We start from the raw sequence: 26,631 nt of genomic DNA, 5'->3' as shown, positions 1-26,631 counted from the left end.
CAACAACATTTATAAGTTAAGGGCTTTAATTTCAAATACAAAAGCAAGTATGAACTAAGGTCAATGGAACTTTATATCCTAAAATATAAAAGTTTCCCCTACCTTCCTTTGTAGAGACAATTTGAAAAGTTTGTTTTTTGTAACGTTGCATGTTATTTTACAAAAGAATATGACATGAAATAATCAAGCACGTCACAAAGAACATTTGAAAGTTTAAGATTTTTTTTAATATAAAATTTATTAAAATAACTGTTAGTTGTTTGGCGGTTTTCTGCCAGTTGTTGAGCCAGATCGCATCGTGTACAAAAATCACATAATTCTAAAGTAAATATTATTATAACATCTTCGACGTAAATATTTTTTTGGTGTCGGAGTCGACGAGGTCTTTAGTATAAAAGACCAAAGTCAGCATTAAAGACAAATAATAACCTCACCTAAGTACCTGGTCGAAATGATATCAATGAATGACAGGACCCCCTTCCGGTCGGCTTGTACGAAACAAAATCTAGATTATTTATTAACCATGATATATACCTACTTCCAATTAGTACTAAACGTTATATTTAAATTACTAACTGTGCCACCCGTGGTTAAAGTTACATGAATTCTTAATTTACACATTCTGCCTGAAAAGTCACACTCTCATTACAAAAAAAAATATGAGTTATGGCGCTACTGACACAGACCAGAATGAGATATAATTTATAAATTTTCTAGTCTCACGAGATATTATAACATGTCGGAGTGATAAACCAACATGAATCTATATATAAGTCCAGCACATAGACCACCTAACAATGGTCCTATCCAGAAAACCCAGTGATGCGTCCAGATATTCATCATTACAGCCGGTCCCAAAGATCTCACTGGGTTCAGTGATGCACTATAAAATAACGCAGAACTTTGACAAGCTACAATGCTTATCCCTATAGCGAGAGCTCCAGAACCCAAGCCAGCGACTGGTTTGTTAGTATCATTAACGCTCAAAACTACGGAAACTAAAATAAAGGTCATGAGAAACTCCAAACCTAAGACTTGGTCTACTCTTAATCCATTGTACGGAATAGTTGCTCCGAGATTGCCTCTTGTAGTAATCTCAGAAATACCGTACGCTACGAACGCTCCGAGTAAGCTGCCCAGAATTTGCGCTCCTATATACAGAATTCCCTTAGCAATCTTCATGCGTCCACTTGCCAGAACCCCGACAGTGACGGCTGGATTTATATGTCCTCCAGATATATGACCTGTTACTTGGATGATGGATGCCACTAAAAATCCATTAGACAATGCCGTTACCACCACCAGGCTATGGAAAGATACGCTGTTGTTAGAAGTTAATCCAGCTAGAAGTGTGATTGACAAATACAAAAACGTTCCTAAGAATTCCGCAAATAATTGCTTTAACACCATTACATAATCCTTGAGTTCCTCTAATCCGAGAAACGACATTTTGTCTAATATCTTTTAAGTTCTTTTGAAATCTATGCAGCCACGGTTATAAAGATAATATATTAAATTAAATTGGAATTCACATGCCGGTTTATTTCATTTATACCGGTTTTAAAGTAATTCAAGACTTATTGGGTGTATAACAATATTATGTTTATATAATGAGATCGAAGACTTTCACGAGTATTCATTTAAATAAAACTAATATTTTTTTCGGATTATACTACGCTTATTTTATCTTCCGTGATCACGGTTGCTGAAAAGTAACTGAAACGTCGCGTGTATGTAGTTTTTTGAAATAATAAAATACGCTTATTTTATTCCGAAAAATATTAGTTTTATTATGTGTATATTCAGATCATGCTATACATAACTTCAAAAGATTATTGAATATTAAATGTAACATAAAAACTGGCTGTTTTTAGTTCAATTAACATAGCACCTGGGAACAGATTAATTTTATGATTACTGCAAAAACCCAGAGTACTACCATTTATACTTCTAGACTATTCTGTTACATTTTTAGCGTCTGATACTGATACATTACAAACTTTACCGTCTGATGGTGTTGAAGTCCTATAAACCGTCATAGTTAAAAACGTGGCTTTTATTTTAGAATATGAACTATACTACTAAGCTGAATATGCACTATACTACTATATTTGCTTCCACGGATTCCTTAAAAAGACTGAGCAAATTTTTTCCCACAATCATTAAAATTTGAATTTTTAATGCGTGTTTACGCTGACTTATTCATTATAGGTGTTACGGAAGAGCAGCTGTTATAACTTCTGTAAAATCTCTGTATTAATTTAATATTTCATTTCACATCCTTTATTTCGTTAAAACTCAGTTGCCAAGTCGGTGTCCAGCATTACTCACACTCCCTGTATCCTTTTTACAATCCTCCCTGTATGAAGGAACAGTTTTAGTTTCTGAAGGACTCATGACTTTTCTCGTCGTTCTTCTAGAAACCGACCTCTACAATTCCTCCCGACTCCACCCACAAATGCTTTCTTAGCTTAGTTTAAACTATCTCTCTTCTTTGTCTTATCATATGTCAGATTGACACATCTACTTCTTAGAGTTTAAAATTGTTTCTCCTAACTCTTTCTCCGAGAAATAGCTCTGAGCGGTAAAACCGGCCTTTATACACTGTTATCTTATGTGTTTTTTTTTAAGTAATACAATAAAGAGTAATATCTATTACTATTATAATTGACAGTTATAAATATTGCTTAAAGGTAAAAGTTGTTTTTGTAATTATTTTACAAGAATTTTCAAACAGATTCCTGCATACATAGGAACATTATTTTTATACTTATATAATATAAATCTATTTCCACTACAAATTATCAATATCGACCCCTACTAACAGTCATGTTTATTTTTTCCTTAACAATCGTATGCTTGCTATATTAGCCAATTTAAAATCCTAGAAATAATTTAAAATTCAATAAAGTCTAGTCTTACCGCAACATAACATGAATTTACGTTTGTTGTTCAAATTTGTCATTTATCTTGTGAAGCCTTTGTTATTATTTTATAATAAAATATAACAAAGCATTTCAACAGAGTTTAGCGTCACTGTCAAAAAAACAAAATTGCTCCACATTCTAATATGGGGGCGCCTCGGAAGGGTAACTTCACTCTCTCATTGCATTATATATATGTATATGTATAAACATCGGACGTATCAATATTAATTCTATAAATTGTAAAATTTGTTATTATAATTTGAATTATTAATTTAAAGAATTTTCAATTATTCTAACTAATTAAATATTGAAATATAATTTAATTTCCCAATATAGAGCGCCATCTGTATTACAGATTTCTAAGTGTCTAATGCCAACGGACCATTGATTAATCAACTAATATCCAAAATCCAAATTATAGTTTATAAATATTCTTTAAAATTATAATAACTTTAGATATTAAATTAAATATATTTCTCATACTCATTATTGGGTTATAATATTCAAATATTTAGTTAAAATTAAATGTTTTATTGCAAAGCGCCATCTATAGCAACGATTTCAAGTTGTAATTGATAAACAACCAATCGCAAAAACGGACGAAGTCTCCATTTTTATTAATAATTGAATTCGTTTGTTAGGAGGGTCGCTCAGTGGATTAATCAGACCTTTTTCATTTTGACTTTTGTGCCTTTGGACTGAGAGGATCATTCAATAAAGCTGAGTAGTTTAATTCAATTACCTTTTTTATGGTTTAAACTTTTTAGTAATAATCAAGATATTAGTTCTGCAGACTTTAAATATACGTTAAGAGATGCGCTTTCGTACGTTAGAGTTCTTACGTTGTGGTGTGACGATACTACTAGAGAACAGTTATTGGTAAATATGAAAGATTAATGATGCGATAGGACATTATGGTTTATAAAAATATGTCCATAATAATATTTGGAAAATATTTTTATTTGTATTAGTATAAAAAAATTTAATTTACTTACTTTACTCTAATTGGTTAAATTCATGACAGACCAAAGAAGCCGAGGATTTAAGTGCTCCTTCAAAAGCGTTACATTAATCGATTGTTCGTTTAGCAAGTCTGTACATAAACATTAATGCATCTGGTTTGTTTGATTTGTTGTAACCAGGGAGACGTAAAAATAATCTGCGCAAAAATAAAGACGATCGCTTTATTAGAATGACGATTTCAAAGTTTTATCTGCTTGAACAGCGGTAATTAAGAAAATGTATATATCGGATTTAATACGAATTCTTTTTTAGTAAAGAGAGGGACATCGGCATTGCTGACGTCACTAATGTACTTTCCAGTACTTTCCATGATATTTCAAAATGAAACTTCAATTCTTCTAAATATCCTCGTGTTTCTCGAAGGTCCTCCATATTCACATTCTTCAATCGTCCCCACACACTGAACTCCACTGTCGTGCGTCCAATCGTCGTATTTATACCAAAATTCAAACATAGTTATATTCTCCTTTAAAACAGTCTTGGATTTCGTTTCATTTATAGCAGTAATTATGAATACCAACAAGTTTTTACAATTATTGATGACATCACCAAGTTATTCGCATATTGTATTCGTCATTAATGCTGATAGCGCCCATATATAACATAAAAGTATGAATTTAATATAAAATATATATAATATACGTTCATTTCAGTGTATTACGTGCTCCAAATACCTATTATATGTTTCTTTCATCATCATCATCATCATCATCAGCCTATTGAAGCCCACTCTGAGCAAAGGCCTCTTCTCACATGGAGAAGGCTAGAGCATTAATCACCACGCTTGCTCAAGACGGCTTGGCGATTTCAATCTTATAATTTGAAATTATAAGACCAGGTTTCCTCACGATGTTTTCCTTCACCGTTTGTCAGTGGTGTCTAAATACTCTTACTATGTTTCTTTGCGTGACAATAATTAAAAAAGTTGAACTTTTTCTTTTAAGAGACCTCTACCTTTACAACTAGTAATAATTTTAACTGTAATATACTTAAGCCTAAGTTTGTTTATTCTCTAACAGTTGTTCTCTAAGATATACCATTACTAGGAAAAGACTTTCCCAAGTAAGCTGGATCTGTGTTTGAATCATTATATTTTCTTAGGAAATTAAATTTAAATAAATGGGTTTTTTCTTAAGAAATTTTGATATTAGTTTTAATCTCCATACAGGTTTTATATTGACATTTTTGAGCACCTCAGTAAAATACATAAGTCCTGTTTTAATTTTTGTAAAAAAAAAAAAGAATAAGACTGATTACAGAGTTTTTAGCCTAAATTCTCAGAAACAGAATAATCCAAACAACACTAATAAAAATTGTATGAAAATATAATATTCCGTTATAGTTTGGGAGGAGAAGATCATTTTTTAATATAAGGTAGTGCACACATTAGTTCTTTGTTGGCAGATTATGATGTATGAAGCTTTAAAAAAAAATGCAATATATTTTTTAATTTTAAATGAAGGTATTAAAGTTGTTTATATAATATCCGGCTCAATTAATCTACATACAAGGAAGAATTATGAACAATGTGTTCATATTAGCACCGTTTTATTAATAACGGAGATTGATTAATAGATAATATAAAAAATATAATAAAAAAATGTTTTTGTATTCCAATCATAAGAATGCTGGTTCCAAAATAGTTATGGTATAAAGTTATTTAATATTCAAAAGTACGATATCCTTAAAAGTACAAAATTAATTAAATTTGTACGCGGTAGAAGTGGGAACGAGAGGTATAACAGCTCAATTTCTCTATAAGACTAACATGAATTCATTCTTGAAACGTACTTCGAAGGCAGGCCTAGTAGGTTCGTTACATACTTATTTGTTTGGTAAAGAGACGAGCTTCGGCGGTGGAGGTGAGCGTTTAACGCGCGTTAGTTAGGGGCTCCTTAAACCTACACCTGGGTCGCAAGTCCCTGGCACTGTTGAAGCTCCTCTCCATGCAACGCGATGAACCCGGCACCCGCACGGTGAATCCATGGAACGCTGAGAAATTTTGTCTCATACTACCTGTCTTAGTACTTGTCTCATACCTTGTAAATTTATGTATTAAATAAATAATACAATACTTTAAAACGTATAATTACAGATTTAAAAGTTACTTGTGTTAGAACCGAACTATTTAAGCATTATATTATTCGTTTGTGTCTTTTATCTTACATATGTGAAACTCAAATTATTAAACTTGACTTAAAATCTAGTAAATTCAGCTTACTGCACTAAAAAGCTTACTGAATAGCCAAACGTCAGCTAGCTTTATAAAATCTTTAATTAGATCTGGTTGGTAGATTTTCCCATAAGACGTAACGTTACTATAATACGTAGCGGAAGCCTTAAGAAAACATATGATTAATTTTGAGACTAGTGAAATAAATGTCAGCAGAGGTGGAATCATGAAAAATCTTTTAAGCCTTTACTTACTTTACTGAGGCACATGGCTTCTTACTAACTGGTTTACTTAAAAATTTCTAACTAACTGCTGTAGCGTAATTAATCCCAAACAAGAATTATGGTAAGTAATTTTTGTCTTTAAAATATTTTAACCGTCCATATAGTTACTGATAAGTATTATTCTCTTTGAGCAATAAAATAATAAAAGGTAGATTACTAAGCAACAAGAACAAAATATCAAATAAAGTTTTGAGAGGTTTCAAATGTAACATATATTTTGTTAAGAGTAAGGTTTACTATTGTACTGTTACTTGATATTTGTTCTTGTTGGCAAAAACACGCACTCCAATGACAGCAGTGGTACCAGACGTATTGTTTGTATGGAAAATTATTTTAATATGTTTTACGGGGATTCAGGGCCCGGAAGAAATCGTATATTATGGACACTTTTGTAATTTATAACAAATTAAGTCATAATAATAGAAACTCTTTTCACTATTTCAATATTTTTATGAGTCATAATGACATCGCTTCATTAAATTTCAATCGAAGAATTGAAATTCCTAACCATGATAAGAACGATTAAAAATCTCCTCAAGAATTTAAATATTACCAAAAAACAAGTTCGTAATTCTTCGGGTGAAACAAACCTTTTTATTAATGGCAAACCTATTACTGTTCCCAGTTATTTTACGATACTGCAGGCATTGCGTCGCGAAAATGTGACCGTGCCTACATTTTGCTACCACGACAGACTCTCCATTGCAGGTAATTGTAGAATGTGCCTTGTGGAGATTGAAGGCATGTGGAAGCCACAAATCGCCTGTGCCATGCCAGTTGCTAAGAATATGAAAATAAGAACGAACTCTGAAGTGGCTTACAAGGCACAAGAGAGTGTTTTAGAATTTCTTTTAACTGATCATCCTCTGGATTGTCCTATTTGTGATCAAGGAGGCGAATGCGACCTTCAAGATCTGTCCATGAAGTTTGGAAGTGACAGGACTCGGTTCACTGATATACATTTTGAAGGGAAACGGGCTGTAGAAAACAAAAACCTAGGGCCATTGATACGAACAGAGATGACTAGATGTATTCATTGCACGAGATGTATCAGATTTGCGTCTCAGGTTTGTGGATTGGATGTTTTGGGCACAGCGGGTCGTGGTGGCGAAATGCTCGTAGGAACATATGTTGACAAAATGTTTTTGTCGGAGCTATCTGGTAACATTATCGATTTGTGTCCCGTCGGCGCTCTGACTAACAAGCCGTACATGTTCAAAGCTCGTCCGTGGGAAATTAATAGAGCTAATTCCATAGATGTTACAGATGCTACCGGAACAAATATAAGCGTGAATTATAGATTCAATAGAGTTTTAAGAGTTTTGCCCAGAGAAAATGAAGAAGTGAATCAAGAATGGCTGTCTGATAAGGGGCGTTGGTCTATAGACTCTTTAGATATACAAAGGCTTGTAACACCCATGTACAAATGTAACGACTGCTTGGTGGCCACAGAATGGGATATTGTATTGAAAATGGTGTCAAAACAATTAAAATGTACCAAGCCTTTTGATATTATGGCCATAGCTGGTCCGTATTGTAATGCAGAAACATTAGTAGCTGCAAAAGATTTACTTAATGTACTTGGTTCGGAGCACACCTACATAGAAAGAAATGTTGATTATTCTGAAGCAGTGGTTGATATAAGAGCTTCATATTCTTTAAATATATGCATGAAAAATATTGCATTATCTGATAAAATTTTGTTAGTCGGCACAAATCCGCGATTTGAAGCCCCTGTATTAAATGCTCGAATAAGGCAAGCGTATATGTTTAATGAATGTGACGTTTACGTTATTGGACCTAAATGCGAATACAATTATCACGTTGAATACGTTGGACAAAGTGTGAAAGACTTATCAAATGCCAAAAAATACTTACAAAATGCAAAGTCTCCTCTGATTTTTGTTGGTATTGACCAGTTGCAAACCCCAAATGCTGTTACTTTGATGAGAGAGCTTATAAGAATATCTAATTCTCTAAAGAAGTCAAGCGATTGGAAAGTCTTGAATATATTACCAAAGGAAGCTAGCTTTGCTGGTGCTCTGGAGGCCGGATGGAAACCTGGAGGTTTAAAGGCAATACAATCTTTAAAACCGCGCGTCATTTTATCTTTAGGTGCTGATGATGTTTTTAGACAATGGTCTCCTCCGAAGGATTGTACTGTTATTTACATTGGCTTTCAAGGAGATAGCGGTGCCGCATGTGCATCAATTATTCTACCAGGAAGTGCTTACACCGAAGCTGGTGGAACTTTTCTGAACATGGAATGTCGTTCTCAATACGCCCAGCCGGCTGTGAGTCCGCCTGGAAAAGCCCGTTATGATTGGAAAATTATTCGCGCAATAGCTGAATACTGCCAAATATGCCTATTTTATACCGATCCAGATTCAATATGTAGGCGATTAGCACAAATAAGTCCAAACTTCGTCAGTTGCGGCACGTGTCAAAAAAGACTTTTTGAAGATCTAATTCCTCAATTGCTGGCTAATGATAGCTCTGACTGCGTCGGACAACCTTTTGATGTGTGTATGAAAAAATTGAAAGAATATTATTGTTCCGACATTTATACTAGCAACTCTCCAACAATGGTAAAAGCTCAAAAGGCTGTCATGAAAATGGAAAAATCTCCTTACTGTCATGTTTAAATCGCAAGCTACAAGAAAAACCGAGAGGATATTAGGAACTAACTAATTTCTATCACTCTTGTGAACTTGGGAAGCAGCAGTTAAATACTTAAAACAAACAGATCGCAGATGATTTAGTAAAGATAATTGCAGCCTGGCAAAGTAATAATTTAGAACAAGTTCTATTATAATAATTTATTAGCACTTAATCTATCAATTGTGAAAATCTTTTATGTTGGAACAAGTTTTTGTTTCGTTTATTTATTTATTTGTTCTAATGTTTGAGGTTTAATAAATGTTTTAAAATCTACCTTTTCTCTTTATCAGAACTCGTAAATATTAAATACTGATGAATAAACAAGGAAACATGTTCATTACGAATTCCTTCATAGAAATAGCTATTTATACAATTTTTAAAATTGCAACAGTAATAACATGGAAATAGGCTTTAAATTCAGGTATAGGCAAAAATAACAATCTTTAAGATCCTTTACAGATAAAATATTAGACTGCTTTTTTATTACCATAAAATTTGATAATTAATTTTTTAAAAATTCATAAGCTTGAAAACTTTATAGCAATCGATGAATTATATCATTAATCATAAAAAGTATTTTTCAAAATAAAATTAAAAATTGCTGGAAAATTAATAATAATTTTTCTTCACTGTCAATCAGATGCTTGCTTATAAATACGGGAAGCTATAATTTAAAAATTCTCGCAAATGCTATTTTTATCCAGATCGATACGGACGGAACGCGGAAAATGTTCTTTATCGTATTACGGAAACATTTTACCTAACATTTTACAATGAAATGCCATAATCTCCCAACCAACATATTTAAGACTACAAATATAATTAATTCGTACTATATTTTAAAACATGTAGCGATTATTAATTATGGATATATAAAATCAATTAAACAAAAATGACTTTCTTAATAACGAGGCCAGTTATCCGTAGACAAATCTGACAGCTGTCAGAAATCTTTTCTCCCCTGGCCTCCATATCATGAAACCTCTTTTTTCAACGTGGGGAGCGATTCGTCACTTTCTTCCGAACCAAGGGGTAATCGGAGGGATTGTGGGTGTGAGATTGTGGGTCTCCCGTGGATAAGCCCACTAAGCCCCAACGGTTCCCCTTATAACATTAGCTGAATGCCTCGAAGTCGTTTGCTCTTTCGACCGTGACGCTTTTTCTGAATTTTCCAACCCTCGGATAGGGGTGCATCGAGTAACGAGAGCACCCTTATAACATAGTCCTATGTGGTGATCATCCCAGACTCATCTCCCCGATCTTACTCACGGAGGAAATAGATAACTATCTGCAAAAAGCAGCTCTGACGGAGTGGATATAATTCTCGTACTCGTGCAGGCTGCGGAGTGGAAGAAGTACGTGCCTGCAGCCACTCACTACTTCGATGTACAAGCAATACCCTGAACCGAGTTGCACCACCTTTTATAATTATTCCTCAAGAAAATATTCACGAAACCGTAGTAAATAAATCATGTACAGCAGACTCCATACTTTAACAAGAAAAGTGATGTTTTATATCAGTAATTGATTATGAACCTATAATAATTGCAAATTTAGTATTCCTTGCTACCAAAAATAGTCACCTGATTGCTATATGAATTGTAACACTAATGAAGAACAATTTCAAAACTTTTTAATCTGACAAGAACGTTATTTGAGGCCGGAAACACGGTGTAATCGTAGTTTTTACTTAAATTTATAGTGGACTAAAATAATATATTTTATAAAGTTCTCACCTACAAGTAACAACATAGATTTTAAAATTTCCAACGAGCGCATAACACAACTTTTACTCATTTAATCCAGCACAATAAAATCTTAATATTTATCAATAAAAATAGCGAAAAATAATCCAATGATATAACTCACGCTTACTCCTAATAGCACGTGATTTACAACTTATAAACATTAACCATTTATTTAATATTTATGGACGTTTTATTGCAAAACGTAATAACTTGTCCAAATATGAAAATATGGATCTTTTTTATAGGTCTTTTATTACTTTTTACGTCATAAGTCATCATGTTTATTTTAGATATATTGAGTCTTTTGAATCTCTCCCTGACCTTATACGATATAAAACTTTTATACCCTTGACTCCGAACAAATACTTTACGGAGGGTTTGGACATAATTTATCAAATTTGTGGTTGGCTAAAAAACAAGAAAAAAACGAGAATAATTTGATAGAAATAACGATTTTTCAAATAGTGCTTTCTTTCATTATATATATATATAAATATATATATTTATATTCATTTATATTTATATTCATAATATATGAAAACTGTCAACACACATATATCTTATAGTAACCAAAAATAAGTTAGGTTAGGTTGTTTTAAATATGCCCTTCATCCGTGCAAAGACGTGCACAGTATATTCTGCCAATGTGATGTAGAATGGAGGAAACACGATAGGTATATATTCTTATTGCTAATTATCTTCCAAAAAGTCATTGAACCAGAAATAAGTATAACAGAAAAAAAATCTTGTTAACTGACATCGGACAATCCTTATTATACAGATAATAATATAGAATAATGTAGAACTTTATTATATACGGGTTAAACTGAAATTATAGATTAATAACTCAAAAATTAACGTTAGTCTTTTTTAGAAACATCTTTAGAAAAAAACCTAAAAATATCTAGAACAATTTAAGCATCGTACATATACTAAGAAGACATAAACTTATCGTTAGAGTTCTAATGCTTTCTAAGGCACGCCTACACATTGTCTGCAGACAATATTATTATCTCGAGTAGGCCGTCGCTTTTTGACACCAACTCAGCATTCTGGAAAACCTTATTTGTGGCATTTATTATTTGTATTTTGATGTTTTCTTTGTCTTTACACGTATTTAAATGATATCGAAATATAAAAAGATATAAAAACGTAATAAGCGCAGGAAAATCATTGTAACAAAAGAATTAATTACAATATCAGCAACAAATATACATTTCAAATGTATAAGTCGCGATAATAAACATTACTATAAGCTTATGTATAGTTTGTTGTCGGCCATGACGCCGGGTCGAACGCGGAACGAATGAAGTGCGTTCTTGTTTTCACAGCCCGAGTCACGTGACACTATTGTTACTTGTAGGTACAACCTACAAAAATCGAATTATTATACGATTATAAGACCTAATCATACGATATTAGTTGATTTGGGGGGGGGGGGTGTATTTCTGTTAAATAAACATTTATATATTTATCGAACAATAAAAGAGCAAACGTTCTTGACTGTCATCAATATTCAGCCATTTAAAACCTAGTTCCTATCTACATGTTTTTAAATTGTTTTTACCGTGTTTCCTATATCACATTTGTAAAGAATATTTTTTTATACTCGAGGGCAAAAGGAAATAAAAATCGTTTGAACATGATTCTTACGAAAACAATAAATTATTATATTTATAATGTTATCGTAAGTAATATTAATTTCTGTGTTTAACTGCTTCTCGGTTGTAATTGTAATACCCTGGAAATAATTTTTTAATTTTATAAGTTTAAGCCTTATTTATAGTTTGTGTAAATGATATAGGTATGTGGATATTTAAAACAAAATTATAAAATTATTATCATAAAAGTATTTTTTTTTTTTATCAACATTTCATTTTTTTCTTTTAATGATTCCAAAGAAAGGTAGTTAAATTGCATTTAAATAGTTACAATTGAGTATTCCATGTTGTTTGCGGTGACATCTTTTTTTACATAATTACCGTTATCCAGTGGCGTAATCTCTTGACACTGTTTAGTTAATTACTTTAACCTTATTTTATATTCCCTTATACGTAACCCATCGTATGAGTTAATTTTATGGCCGACAGAGAGATGGAGCTTTAAAGAACGTATACGTACATTCATTCAATTATCGTTCACTGAAAGTTGACTGTAAGGAATAAGAGATCTGTTCTGAAAATTTTCATTCAAATATATCGACGGATGACTTCTGACGTCAATTGTGACGTCTTTCCTAAGTTACATTACATTGGTTAAGTTTGTCTCAGTTTTTCAGTGTTTTCATTTAAATTTTATTTAATAAAACAATGAGATTGCATTAGTTTTTATGTTAAGTTTCAGCTTTAACTCGTGGTTTAATAAATATTCTACATAAACTATCGTGGTGATGGACTCGACCTTGTGTGATTATAATGAGGGTGAAATACCTATATGGCAAGAGCCGCGATGTGAGCCACTGGGTGCCCCGAAAGAGAACCTCTGTGATGAAGAATCCCCGCAACAGATCCCTGGTGATAGAATACACGCTTTGGAAGAAGAGCAAGAAATACTTTCATCCTCCGTATTTTCTTTGACTTCACATCTCGCTCAAGTTGAATTTAGATTGCGTCAAATCTTAAAGGCTCCACCGGAAGAGAAAGATGCTATGTTACAAGCATTGGAGGAATTTACTTCCCGTGGGGTTGATTCTCGAGCTGCTCCTCAAGGTAGCGCAGGAGAACCAGCGTGTAACGAGTGTGTAGAACTGGAACGGAAGATAAGGAATCAAAGAGTAAAACAAGCGCACTTTATCGAAAGACTAAAAAATCAATTAAAAGAATTGGAAATATACACTGCTGGAACTTCAAATTCAAACGATGATACTAAACAGAGATCATTAATAGAACATTTGAGAAATGAAATTGACCATAGCCTGGAGGAAGGTTGCCATCACCCGCTTACAACAGAAGAACTGAGACATCAGATAGACTGTGCCGTTCGTCAATATACTGACAGACAGCTTTCCAAAGAAGAGATCATTACTAAACTACAGACACATATAGACGATATGCAGAAATTTATAAAGTTGATGAAAAATGGTGATTTAAACAGCAATACGAAATCGAGATCAGCGGAGCCTAAAAAAGTTGGTAAATCAGAATCATTTGAGAAGAATTTCAACCGCAACAATGTAAATAATGAACTAAAAACAGAAACAATAAATCTTATGAGGAAAGCTTCTACATTAATACAAATATTCACAGTGTCACAGTTTGGCTGTTCACCGAGTAGCAGTAAGAGATATGATAGATCATCTACAATTGTTACTCACTGGGGTAATTTAAGAGCAAAATTAGAAATGTCTATAGACGCAGTACTTCATATAGTGTCAAGGGAAAGGGCTTCACACACTTATATTGATAATTATGACAGTGAGTCAGAGGAAGGGGGCTTAGTGATCAACGATGTACCTCTCACAACCGCAGTAAGAAGACATCTTGCTCTTAACCTTAGAGACTTACTGCAACATGGCTTAGTACACCCTGAATCTAAATCCTTAGTCCCTATAATTGGTTGCTTCCCTGTCCGTAGATCCTCTACATCAAGATGTGTCCATATATGGGAATTAATTTTACGCTATTATGATTTAAATGATGGTGATAAATTTAATTCAACACCAGCGAGGAAACTCAGTCAGAGTTTCAATCTAGATATTGTTGGGAGCACATCCATTACAAACAAGCAAAGTCTTTTAAGTGCAATCGGTAGTATTTTAGCATCACACACTCCGTACAAAAGAAGCTATGATGCACACTTTAAAGCCTTTGTATGTGCGGCTCTCAATGTACACAAACTTGTTATATGGTTGAACATCATGTTGAAATGTAGACTGTTAATAGACTCATACTATCTGTCCACTAGTTATGTTGTCAACACAGGTTTTCAGGATACACTGCAGAGTCTCGACCGTCTCACACCATATAATTTTGATTTGCCCGTCGATCTTGCCGTCAAACAGTTTCAGAACATCAAAGATGTATTTATGTAACATAAGATTTAATCATTCCTTTCCAGCTATCAATCCAGATAGTATTATGTATCTTGTCCATATAACTAGGCTATAATGAGAGCAATTTTAAAATCATATTTTATATATATTATAAATGGCCTGCTTGTATTATGGGAATCTTTGTCTTATATAGTATAGCTTTTAGTTGTTTTGCTTAATTCCTTTGAACCTAGCAAAGTATTTTAAATATAGAGTTGAATTTGTCTAAAGATTGTGTATTTAAAATATGTAATATTCTAGCTTGACACATTATACACATTTCCTGTTCACATTAATTTTTACAACCTCTAGATCTCATGCATAAAGGTCTAACTAATTTATAAACTCATAACTAAAGTTTTGAGTTCTAAATATTATCTCAATAACCAAAGATTTTTTTTATTAAGTTATAATTGATATATATGATACTAGTCAAATAATTATTTAACTTGTATAGGAACTGTATTGTATATAATATAAAATAGAAGCCTGGTTTAAAATGTAAAACTAAACAAAATGTAAATAGTGAGTGAAACAAAGATTGTACTAAAATTTATTTATTTGTAACATCAACATAAGTCGCTGAAACATTCCAGAGCATCAGTGTTGTTATGAGTTAATATAATAAATGAGCATAGTTAAATAAATTACACCTTTTTTTTCACAATTAAACGTAATTCACCTTCATTGTTTTGATTTTTTAATGTCCTTCAATATTTTCTATACAATTGTAGCAATACATTAACGGGACAGACATTTACGCGTTCATTCTAAACACTTTGTATTGGACTTTTGATGATGGCCATACAATATATATATATATATATAAATATAAATATAAATATAATGTTACCTGATAATTTGTTTAGTGACCAAGACATCAAAATGTCTGACACACGTTTAGAATGAAGGTTTTATAATACAGGCGATACATATAAATACTTTCTACTTGGGGCCGAGCATGTCCTCCGGCCTGACCCATTGGTCGAACTGTTCAGCGGTGAGGATTCCTAGTTTGATAGCCGTGTCCTTCAGGGTTCCACCTTCCTTGTGTGCTGTCTTAGCGATCAACGCAGCCTGGGAGACAAACAATTTGTATTAATAATTTGATATAAATATATGACGAGGTATCACAAACCAGACTGATAGTGAATTAAATTACCATAAGTTTATTATATTATAGTCAAAAAATATATATTTTTACCATATGATAAATTATTGGTAATGAGAGTCTTGATTCATACGAGATAATTAAATTATGATGCTTAAATAGGAATTGACAAAGAAGAGTTTGATGCACCTACATCTGTGGCGTCTTATAACATGGATATGATTTATAGCATCGTTACGTCGGCGTTTTATTCATGTGCACGTGCATATGCGACGCATATATGCAAGTGTGATAAGATGTCACCAGTAACTGTATACTCTACCTTATCATATCCAATGTGTGGATTGAGTGCCGTCACCAACATTAGTGACTCCTTCATGATCTTATTGATCTGTGCAATGTTAGCCTGAATGCCGACAGCGCAGTTCTTGTTGAACGCCTGGCAGCCGTCGCCTGGAAGCACACATTGTATGGTTACACGCATACATACATGTTCGGCTCATTCACTATGCGCCAACAATACATAAATTGATTTTACCTAAAAGTATTTGAGTGTACATCTTCTTATTAAGTTATTGATTTTGTAAGTTGTTAACATACACAGTGCGCAATAATTTACCTGGGTCAAGTTTGAGAGGACGGTTGTATTATAATAAGCTTATGTTCGCTTTTCAAAAAATGTAAATAGTATTAGGGATATATAAGATCTGTGATACAAAATACAAGGCTTTGGTCAATAGGAATTCTTTAGACTGGATAAGACTATTTTATGATTAAAACACAACAGATTCCACCTTGATTTATGTATTAATTTCTATAAAAATTATAAATCAAATTTATCTGAGAAAAATAGAGTACAAAAGCGATTAAGGTTGAAAGGTTACAAATAACTGATACAAGTTGCAGTACAATTGTTTATGTATTATTGAAGTTAACTTCGTATCAGACTTTCAACAAGGTTGCGTTAAACGTTTAACGCTCCTGGCGGGGGGGGGGGGGATAAACCGATTCAGAGCGAGAGCTCGAACGCATGCGGGCAATGAACTGTGACTTGTCAGTAACGTTAAAAAAGTTTGCCTTAAAGACGAACAAAAAATTTCTTAAAAATCAATTTCTACCCATTCTGTTCCCATTCCAAAGCTACGAAGTTTCCCTTCCTCCGCGCGGAGGGACTCCACACACAGTTTTTCGCATAGTATTATTATATTGTTTACTACACATACCGATAAGCCTAATGGATCTCAGTACGTTGGCCACCATCATTGTCTTGAAGACGTTCAGTTCAAAGTGTCCGTTGCTGCCACCGATGGTGCAGGCCACGTGGTTACCCATCACCTGAGCGGCCAACATTGTAAGCGCTTCGCACTGAGTCGGGTTCACTTTGCCTGGGATCAAAATTAATATATAAGGCTACAGTTTTATGTTGTGGAGGTAAATGAGGCTATCTCTGCAGATGTTGCATGATATTCCATATTTAAAGTTGATAGTAATATATTTTTGTTAGTAATTATTACTAACAGGAAACTTTCAAAACGCAACTTTTCTGTTTATTTTTCTATAATACATATTATCATATAGAGATACGGTTTTAAATTAATGCCTCTCATAATATAACCTATATAAGTTATCTCGTGAGTCGCGGACGTATGGCTGAAGAGCTATGGTAACAAATTCCATGAGCTATGTAGGAACACCAAGTCTTAACCTTGAGCCATCAACCAGCCTCACCTTTCCTTAGCATTCTTAACTATATTCATTCGAGCGACTGAGTACCACCAGCGACATGTGTAGTACCAAGTCATTTGATTTACATATATTAAGGTTAGTAGAGTCTAAACTCTGACGCTACAGCTGGTTCCGTACCCGGCATGATAGAGGATCCGGGCTCGTTCTCAGGCAGCATTAACTCGGCGAGGCCGCAGCGCGGACCGGAAGCCAGCATGCGGATGTCGTTGGCGATCTTCATCAGGGACACCGCTATGGTGTTGAGGGCCCCGTGGACCTCCACCATGGAGTCGTGGGCCGCCAGGGCCTCGAACTTGTTGGGGGCGGTTTCGAAGGGGATGCCTGGCGATCAAACGATATATATTAAATTTTGTGTAATGTTGTTGAATGAAAATTTGTGATGTGTGCAAGACTTGTGCCTCGACGGATTCATTACGTAAGATTAGGTTTAAACTTAAGTATAGTTTCGACTGATCAATTGTATCATAAGAAAAGAAATTTAAAGTTTTAAACAAACAAGGGAATAAAACCATGTTTACTTAAGTGTTTTAAAAATTTGTCAGAATATAGTGTGTTGTGTGTTATTCCAATTAATGTTATTATTTTGTTCGACTGAATATTTAACCAATCAAAACGGTGTTATTTTTTGCATTTGAATGATCGTAATCTGTGAAACTTCAAATATTTCTTTACATTATAATTGCGGAGAACTTTTCAAACTATCAAAGAAGTGGAGAAACCGTTCGAGTCTGATACCCACTGGCGATTTTATGACAAGTGTGACTTCATGTTGCTTTGTTTTACTACGAAAGACAAACCAATTTTCAAATCTATCATATTATGTATATAATAAATTGAATTCTAATCTTTCCTTTTTTCCCAAAGTTGCTTATATATATATAGTATAAAATGATACCAACCAGTAAGTGTGGCGATTTCCTTAGCGCATTTCTCAGCGAATCCCTTCCTGGTGTTGAGTCCCGTGCCGACCGCCGTTCCGCCCAGGGCCAGGTAGTGCAGTCGAGGCAGCGTGGTGCACACTCGCTCTATCCCGTACGTGAGCTGGGTCGCGTACCCGCTGAACTCCTGGCCGAGGGTGAGAGGAACGGCATCCATCAAGTGGGTTCTGGAATATACGATACATTCATTCATTTTACGATACATTCATTATATTCATGATTTTACACTATTTCCTTACTATGTAAGAATATTTTTAGTTGTAAATCATTTAAAATCATTGTAGGATTTATACATAGCGTCGCTAAATTTTTTTGTACAACACATATTTGGTTTGATGGGCTGCTACTAACAAACTAACTACCTGCAAATTTACATGTTATCTTAGACAATAGATGAAAATAAAATTAAATATTAATATGCATCAAAATGGATGAAATTATCTTAGGAAATAGTTCAATTCTGTTAAGGACATCCTTTCCAGCAGGCCAATAATCTAGTAGACGGCACGTCACTTGGCAAGAGAAGATAGATACGCTGCATACGATCTGCAGGCGTCATAGGTAAAAAGCGGGACAAGTCCGTGTGCGGGAGGGGATGTTCGCTGCCGAGTACACTTGAGACCACTTAAATTGGATCCATTGTTTTAGTTATTGCTACGAGTGTTTGTTATGAAAAAGCATCAAAAGTGAACACTTTTTGTCGCACTAAGTGTACATGCGCAAATTTATACCCACTATGGCAAAACCTTGCCAAGGTACGTGCCGGTTACAATAATTATTACAAGGACCCAGACCTTCCGATCTTGATGATCTTCTCAAACTCCTTGGACTTCTTCTCGAGGGTGTCCCTCAGCGCTACGAGACCGGGCATCAGCCTATCCCTCAGCTCCATGGCCACAGCGATGTGCATCGCCGCTGGGTAGGTGTCGTTGGAGCTCTGAGATTTGTTCACGTGGTCGTTGGGATGAACGGGCGTCTTAGAGCCAAGCTTACCACCCAGGATCTGAATGGCTCGGTTGGATATCACCTGGATGAAAGTTTACTATTATAAAAATGATTCTTAAATAGTTTTATTCAAATACATTTTTATCAACAATTTATTATGAAAAATATACAATATTACTTATTCTATTTGGGTTTGTTGCACTTTTTAATTTCCAATTTTCCTAATAATTTTGACTCAAATTCCTGGTTATATTTTTTTATTATAAAACAAAAAAATATAGAAAAAAGTTAAATTTTTTGTGTCCCAAAAAATAAGCATATTATATGGGATATATCTTGTATGTACTATTTTTGCCAACAATAGCCCCTAGCCCTGTATATTTTGTTAATGTTAACCATAATTCTGCCTATTTAGGGTATGTGATATAGAATATTGTGGCATTTAATGTGGATTACCTACCTCATTGGTGTTCATGTTGGACTGTGTGCCAGATCCAGTCTGCCAGATGACGAGGGGGAAGTGGCCTTCTCGGTACAGCTTCCCGGATATGACGTCATCACACGCCTCGATGATCGCATCCGCTGGAAAATGTACATTCATAAATACAGAGTAAGAAAAGAATAACATTCATTTTAGGAACGTACCGAGTAAACAAAACATATATTATTCCTATAAAATGAAAGCAAAACTTGATCCTACTTTTATTTTTAAGCTTTCTATTAAAATTCCTTCCAAAATTTCTTCACAAATCTAAGCTAGTCAATAAATATAGTTTTGCAGAACATATCAATGATAATGAATTTTTTGCTTGAAGGTGAACAGATATCAATGGCTTAGATCCCCAAAATATCCTTAGGCAACTGGAATTTGTAATGCACATTTGACAGTATTACATATAGCATAGTGAGACATAACAATTAAGTTAGTTTCAACATTACACCCTGGCTTTAGAGGGTAAATTTTTATGCAGAATTTAACACGACCATCTTTAAATAGGTTCATACAGTAAAAATATACTTACCAATTTTCTTGTCCAAGCCATATTCCGTGTTCACTTTAGCAGCAGCCTTCTTCAGGATACCAAAGGCCACGATGACAGGGTACTGGAATGTTAGAAATATGTAACTTAGTAATAAAAAAACTACCTTATTGAAATATAAAGCAGATCTATATATAAATTTAAATGATGTATATAATATGCACTTATATCGGATGAAAAATACGTTTTGTTTAAAATCATAATTTCATTGGTTTGAAATAAATTAATTATTACACGTACATATTTATACTTCAACTTGCCACTGGTTTGAATTGTTAAATTAAATATACATTATATAGTTTTCCATATATTAATGTACATTAACATGAATGGAAAACATAACTATACGTAATTAATTACTGTATAGAAACACGCGGTAATGGTAATCGTAATGTGAATGGAAAGGTTCGTACAAATAGTGAAAGTGTTTCATTAGTCATTTCACTTTTTGTATGCGATCGTTATCTCGTTTTCTATACTGGCTTTAACTCGACGGTAGCTTGAATTGACTTTCATTATATACAACGAGAAATATGTAAGATATAAAAAAAATAAGCGAATAATTTAAAAAATCAATTAATACCTATTTTATTTATTATTATCTTTTATTCTCATATGAGATTAAATTTATAACTATGTACACGTTTATACACTTCTTTTACAAAACATTATATTACAGACAATTACTTTTGACACTTGTATGGGGACATAGTGATTTTAATATGAAACAATGCCACTGTTGATTGTAATGGAGCCAAACATCCTTGGATCGACCGTGTCTTGACACAACACATGTCTTGTATTTAAACAAATTATAAAACGATTGCGAGAAATAGTGAATTTCTTTTAATGAGCATTATATGTAGGGAAAATCGATTTTCTTACGAAATACACTTGTGTAATATATATAATTATATATGTTTACAATCACGAGACCCGTGTCCAAACTGGATGTGGATACGAGAACAGGTTATCAAGGACGTTGAGAAATAAGATATAAGAGTGGAATTGAATTAGGCGTCTAGTTAATAATACTGTTTTTGTAGTACTAAGTCGTTACAGATTATAAAATCGATAGAAAATTATATACATACATATTGTACTAAATATAGAGGGTTATTTTTACCCTATAATATTTATCTATAATTTTTTATTAGTGTTTAGAATTTAGGATACTTTCATACTTTAAGAATAAAAAAATATTATAAATTATATAGTAAATCGCAAGTTATTGTAAGTCAGTTAGTCGAAATAGTTATATCAGCTTAAATTTTTTTTTAATAGATTAGGTATAATGTTCAAAGGGTGTAATTTTATGCCAGTCCATATTAATATAACCAGAAATGGTAAAATTGTATTGAAAACATAAAAATAGATGCTCAATTGGTTAATAAAAAACAAGGCGTCAAAATACTGTGAGGTTTTTTTTTCATTTATTGTGCAATTTACAAATTAAAAATTTGTGTGTATGATCATGTCTTACCGGCATTCTTTCCTCGATGCCACCGATGGGGAAATTCATGACGGACCTGACCGTTTGGGCGCCATACAGCCTGTCATCAGGCACATCCAGCTCGCCGAAAGTATCACGCTCTTTACGCTAACAACAAAATAACATATGGTCAAGTTGGCATCCCTGTTGTTTGGACCGAAGACAGGAAAAGGTTTCAAGTAAAGTCTGATCATAAAAATCATTTTGATTGGAAATAAAGTGAACATTAACATTTGATAGATACATCAACAACGCAAGCATTGCGCATTGTTTCTTAGATGTGGAAGTTAAAAATGGTACAGATTTTTAATTTCAATTTTTAATAGACGAATAAATAAAAACCTGACTTGTTTCACGTGGATATATTTTCCCTGATCATGATTGATGTTTCAAATTGTTCGACACTGTGAATCTCTGTCATTGTCTAAACTAATTACAGGTTGAAAACCTTCAATTTTATTCGATTAATCGAAAAATACAAAAACTGACTGATGTGAAAAAAATATATAATATACACGGCTTAAGATGTGGGTACAAGTTAATATTAAAAAAAAACATAACGACGCAGACAAACACGTGAAGATCTTATAAAACAGCAGCAGCACTATTTCATTATCGTATAAATTAATTGTTAGTTAGGTTAGATCGGATCACATTTTACGCATACAAATGACTTCTATTATCGTCTTGTTTTATTAACGTTATCAAAGGCCATGGTTGCTTTGTCAATAGTCTTAAAAAATTTCATCTTTACATCAGCCAACTGAAGTTTCAAAACAAATCACTATTATTATGAAATATCAATGACAGGTTATCGAATGAAATAATTTCAAATATTAACATTATTATACGAGACCATTGGTGGCATTCGACAGCGACATCAAAGATCGGTCGAATATATTGTGATTAGTACGATAAACTTACCATTTTTACAGTTTTACCGGACTGTTCCAAACAAGTGGAACACGCCATTTTTAAAACGTATATAAAAATCTTATCAAAAAAATACAAGAGAATCTTTTATTTTATAAAAATCACAAATGACATTGACAGTTATAAAAAGTAGTTAAAGCGGCCAGTTGACAACGATTTGATTGTACGAACGAGTTGTAACCGCGTCTCACTCGCCGGCCAGGTTTGAAACTACTGAGAGAAAACAAAATTCGTTTATATATAGAATGAATACAACCGCGCACCGGTTAACCGCTTGATAACGAGTTATCGATATGCAATTATATATATTGGAAATAATATAAAAATTATATATATAGCAATGGAAATTTATTTTTTCATAGCATTTTAACTTTTCCAGCTTTATATTTTTCATTAATGTAAGTAAGTAGAATTTTAAGTGTTATCTTTTAAAAGTATTAGTTTGTCTTTAAATAAATCATATTATTACTAGAATGAACACATTAAAATATTGTTAAGAAATTGCTGCGGCCAAAACGAACAAAACGGCGAGACGAAGTAGTATTATTTGGACTAGAAAATTGTTATCATTCGTGGTTTTACAAATAATTAATGATAGACCGTTGAAAAAACACTATTTTGTCATTGAAACAACCAATTTTATATCACACCCCTATGGAATTTGTATCACATAAAGTAGGAAAAAACATTGTAAAGCTTTTATTAAAGATACTAAGTAACAGGTCCTAGTATAAAATAATTATTATAGCATTTCATAGCTTAGCAGATAACATTTGAATATATAGCCTTCTTGAATAACAATGCTGGCTTCTAATGAAAAAAAAAAATATATATATATAAACTTTTTTTTTAATATAAATTTTCAGTATATTATCTTTGATTTACAGAAACTATGGCTACTTGAAAGTTTCTTACCTCGCATTATAATACTTAAAAGTAGAGAACTTTGTTGAAAACAAAAAAATATATAATGAAGAGATTAAATTTATTTAATATTGAATTATCATAAAATAAAAACAAATATTAGTCAAATTACAAATATTCAAAGATGGAATATACTATGAATTCAGTTTTTTATTTCACATCAACCTCATTTAAGATTTCATTTACCTAATCTTTTAGAAAACAAAAATGTAATGAGGGCTAAGACTTTCATGAGTATTAATTGAAATAAAACTATTATTATCGGTTTTCTATGGATTTTAATTATTTTAACTACATAATCCCAACATTGGGGTTCCCTTACGGTTTACAGCGACAGTGATCACGGGCAGACGAGATGAGAATGTCTAATATTTCATATATTACATTCAAATAAGTAAAATTGCGTAGAAAACCTTTAATTATAGGTTCATTTCAACCATTGAATCTATTTTGCAACTATTTTTATATTTATAAAATTAAATAATTTCTTCATTAAGGTTATTTTAATGATGAATTTTTAGAATCTTAAAGATAGAATTCATTATTTTTGTAATTTTGTACCAAACAAAATAATTACATATTCTAATACAATCTCAAAACTAGTTACACAAAATTCGCCGAGTCACTAACTCTAAGTTTGGTACAAGTCATGAATGTTTTCTTTCCACTTTGGTCTCATACCTACTAAATAATTTTTACGAAAAATAATATAATAGCCATTTTCTTTGGATATTTTTGATATTTAAGATTCTTGCAAGTACATATTTTTTGTTTCATAAAACAACATACATTTTGGTTACTTCCTTTGCATAAAATATTCTTTTTCAACATATAATATGCCTTCATTTTTTTATGGCCATAATTTGGCCAATAATGATTTATTTAATCATGCAATGACAACAAAAGGACAGTACTAAAAAATGTCTTGCCAAATGGCCAAAATTATTGAGATCAAGAATCTGCACAAGACTGAATATTTTTCTTACCAGATTCTAGACAAAACTTTTTGACAGATTAAGCAGTCACCTGATAAGAAGAGATAGAGAGAAAAAATAAACCAGCATAAAATTTACTCTCTCATTAACCACTTTTACTAAACATTTGTCAAATTGGTTAAAATATTATTAAATACAATAAATGTAAAAGGTACATTATGTAACACAGATAAAAAATAATTTCTCAAATTCACTTATTTATAAAACATACAAATTAACATTTACACTCATTGATGTTTGTTAAAAAATAGCAGCTTATGAAAATACTCCTTTATTTGGTAATTTAAGTATTGCTTGAGGCTTTAGAGTTTAGACTAACTTACAAATATACTTCATAATTTTTATATGTACTAATGAAATACTTGAAATAATATTGTTTTGTCAATATAATAAATAATATTTAGGAATTTTATTGGATGAATTGATTGCAAACGCCAGAGACCACAATAAGTGTCAATCTTTGTACATTATTATATATTCCTTCTGGACAACAAAAATATTTTTGGATTATCAAAGAAATTGATTTAGTGGAAACTAATGGAATATTACAAAATTTTCTGTAAGAGTTTCTCTCATAAGGAAATATGTCAAATATTTATATGAAATTTTTTATGTCATAGATCTTAAATTTCACCTCAACAGAAACAGACCCTGTTGAGGTGAAATTTAAGAACAATTTTGTGACGAGACATACTATACCTGAATTGCAAATATAATAACCGGCTTTTTATAGAATTGTTTTCGGCGTTTGGAAATTTATTTTAGTAAGTTATGCAACTTACCAGTCTGGTAGAGGTGGTTGAGATGTTGCATTTGTTGATAAGTCCCACGACATACCTATAGTTTTTTGACGAATTAATTAAGGCAGACGACAATTTAAACATTGTAGTAGCCATGGTTAATTATTTCTTTTAGTTTTAGGCTACGTTTTCTTCAACATTGACAATATCTGACGGCTGACAAGTCGTGAGCGTACCTTTCAGATAAATTCGGATTTTAAAATGTTACGAAAGACCATAGACAGTATTTACTATTTATCATACAATATACAATATATCAAAAATATATCAAAGCCTTTCATACTATTAAAATGTTTGATATAAATAGATATCTATATGGTTAATCCTAATAGTTGTGTCTTATATTTTTTCGTATAATTGATACAATACATTTTTTATTTATTGAGTGACGTATCCATACTTATATATACATTTAGAAATCAATCAATTTGTAATTTATTAATATAATAAAATGGTAAATTGATTGTATAAAATAACCAGCTTAAAATTATCTAATAATTGTTATGCTTGTCCTAAAGAAAAACAAAAAATATATTAAAAGTTGTTTACCGGCATGTTGCAACTTAAATAAACATCTATTTATGCATTCGAAAAATACATTTTTTTTGTATTGTAAACCAACAAATTATAAATACGACAGTACAATTTATTATTAATTTCAAATTGACATAATCATTTAAAATTGTTAAAATTGAATTTTAAATCCCTACTTAAATAATATAAAATGTATTAATTAATTATTATACATTAATATAATACATTCTATTAGAATATTGGTAAATATTTTTTTATTTCTGAACGCAGCTATTGACAGTGCTGCCAAACGGCAATTTCATAAATTATTGCTAAGATCGGGCGTGA

General features: G+C 32.3%; 4 protein-coding genes across 5 annotated transcripts; 2 read left to right on the top strand and 2 right to left on the bottom strand.

The window, feature by feature from the left end:
* Positions 1–236: 236 nt before the first annotated feature.
* Positions 237–1,458, bottom strand: LOC116770704 (aquaporin-like). Its single transcript, XM_032662296.2, has one exon. The coding sequence runs from the start codon at positions 1,447–1,449 to the stop codon at positions 730–732; it is 720 nt and encodes a 239-aa protein (XP_032518187.2). The 5' UTR covers positions 1,450–1,458; the 3' UTR covers positions 237–729.
* A 5,417-nt stretch (positions 1,459–6,875) lies between these two features.
* Positions 6,876–9,341, top strand: LOC116770669 (NADH-ubiquinone oxidoreductase 75 kDa subunit, mitochondrial-like). Its single transcript, XM_032662240.2, has one exon. The coding sequence runs from the start codon at positions 6,917–6,919 to the stop codon at positions 9,050–9,052; it is 2,136 nt and encodes a 711-aa protein (XP_032518131.2). The 5' UTR covers positions 6,876–6,916; the 3' UTR covers positions 9,053–9,341.
* A 3,680-nt stretch (positions 9,342–13,021) lies between these two features.
* Positions 13,022–15,533, top strand: LOC116770728 (RUN domain-containing protein 1). The gene has a single exon (XM_032662324.2). It carries the CDS (start codon positions 13,206–13,208, stop codon positions 14,844–14,846), a length of 1,641 nt encoding a protein of 546 aa, XP_032518215.2. The 5' UTR covers positions 13,022–13,205; the 3' UTR covers positions 14,847–15,533.
* LOC116771011 (fumarate hydratase, mitochondrial-like) lies at positions 15,388–25,971 on the bottom strand. Of its 2 annotated transcripts, none has more exons than XM_061520848.1 (10): positions 25,753–25,971; positions 22,110–22,226; positions 20,609–20,690; positions 20,047–20,168; positions 19,436–19,668; positions 18,603–18,808; positions 17,821–18,024; positions 17,181–17,342; positions 16,280–16,410; positions 15,388–15,923 (listed from the first exon to the last, which is right to left on the bottom strand). In XM_061520848.1, exons 1-10 carry the CDS (start codon positions 25,864–25,866, stop codon positions 15,792–15,794), a joined length of 1,503 nt encoding a protein of 500 aa, XP_061376832.1. In that variant the 5' UTR covers positions 25,867–25,971; the 3' UTR covers positions 15,388–15,791. The 2 variants fall into 2 exon arrangements, with proteins under 2 accessions (XP_061376832.1, XP_061376833.1); XM_061520849.1 differs by lacking the exon at positions 25,753–25,971 and adding an exon at positions 23,043–23,238.
* Between the last annotated feature and the right edge of the window lie 660 nt (positions 25,972–26,631).

Source organism: Danaus plexippus, chromosome 7, assembly GCF_018135715.1.
Source record: "Danaus plexippus chromosome 7, MEX_DaPlex, whole genome shotgun sequence".
Classification (NCBI taxonomy): Eukaryota; Metazoa; Arthropoda; class Insecta; order Lepidoptera; family Nymphalidae; genus Danaus; species Danaus plexippus.
The sequence above is the reverse complement of the archived record's forward strand: the minus strand, read 5'-3'. Positions and strand labels throughout refer to the sequence as shown.